The following is a 1,038-nucleotide window of genomic DNA, read 5'->3' as shown; positions in this document are numbered from 1 at the left end:
TTGGCCAGCTAATTAGCTAATGATTAACGGCTGCACAGTGCCTTCACCGGTAACGGCTGCCACAGATCCCCACTGCTCCGCACTTGCAGCTGGCCCCGGCGCGGGCTCTTCTCCCACCCCAGCCCTGCAGCCCCAAGGGCTTCTCGGCTACACCTCTGGTGCCACAGGCGGGCTCTGCTCCGGGGCCACCGAGCTTTGTCTTGGGAAGGACCAGGATAAAGGACTCTCCTAAAGGGGCTTTTAACCAGGAGCCATGGCCTGCTCCTGCCTTCAGCCCGGCGGAAAGCTGGGGGCTGGCTTTGGGGAGGTGTGGCTGGTCCTAGTTCATAGACTCGACAGACAGCAGGGAGCGGAGACTCAGCTTTAATTCAGGATTGCGGGTGCCAAAGGGCAGGTGGGGGTGGGGACAGGGTTAAGTCGTGTTAGCTCAGCTGCGTGGGTTCAACCCCCAGGAAAAGCCGCATGGAGGCCCAGGTTGCCCACTGGCCAGAGGTGAACAGGGGGGCCTAGGCTGGGGCTTGGCCATTTAACCCGGCTTCGATCATGGCAGCCTGTGTCCTGCCAGGACAACTGAACCTCACCCGCTGTGGGCCCCGTGAGCCTGGGAGCCGGCGGGGCAGCAGTGGCCTGCTCGGCTCCCCTTCAGGGCCAGCCCCAGAGCGGTGGGGAGTCCCCGGCACACACACACCCCGCCCGCCGGGCTGGCTCAGAAGTGAGAAGGGGGGGTCTGGGCAAGCGGGGGGCTCTGCTTCCAGAGCTCTACAGGAGGAGGGAGTAAAGGAGGGGGACGATGAGAGCAGCTGGCAGCATGCTGGGGGGGCTGGCGCTGGCACGGGAGGGGTACCCATAGCTGGTTCTGCACTGCCCTTCCAGTTCCTCGTACGCAATCGGCTCATCGTCAGGTGGCTCCTGGGACAGGCTGTCCCTCACCTAGCAGGGAAAGGAAAGAGTCAGCCTCTCACAGTGTGCTGCAGAGGGGGGCCACGGAGCTGGGGGCCAGGGCCGGGTCTGTGCTGCGGAGCTTGGAGCCGGGGGCCA

The 1,038-nt window shown here is 64.7% G+C and overlaps 1 protein-coding gene across 1 annotated transcript in view; it reads right to left on the bottom strand.

Annotated features, from left to right (window-relative positions):
- Nucleotides 1–759: 759 nt before the first annotated feature.
- Nucleotides 760–1,038, bottom strand: part of LOC112112024 (dipeptidase 1) — a 16,242-nt gene continuing 15,963 nt past the window's right edge. The window contains exon 10 of the mRNA XM_029914237.1: nucleotides 760–930. Coding sequence (XP_029770097.1) covers nucleotides 760–930 — 171 coding nt within the window. The remainder of the gene's footprint in view (nucleotides 931–1,038) is intronic.

This window comes from Terrapene carolina, unplaced genomic scaffold, assembly GCF_002925995.2.
Source record: "Terrapene carolina triunguis isolate 2854851 unplaced genomic scaffold, T_m_triunguis-2.0 Scaffold33891, whole genome shotgun sequence".
NCBI lineage: Eukaryota > Metazoa > Chordata > Testudines > Emydidae > Terrapene > Terrapene triunguis.
Note: the sequence above shows the minus strand (reverse complement) of the source record. Positions and strands in the feature narration are given on the sequence as shown.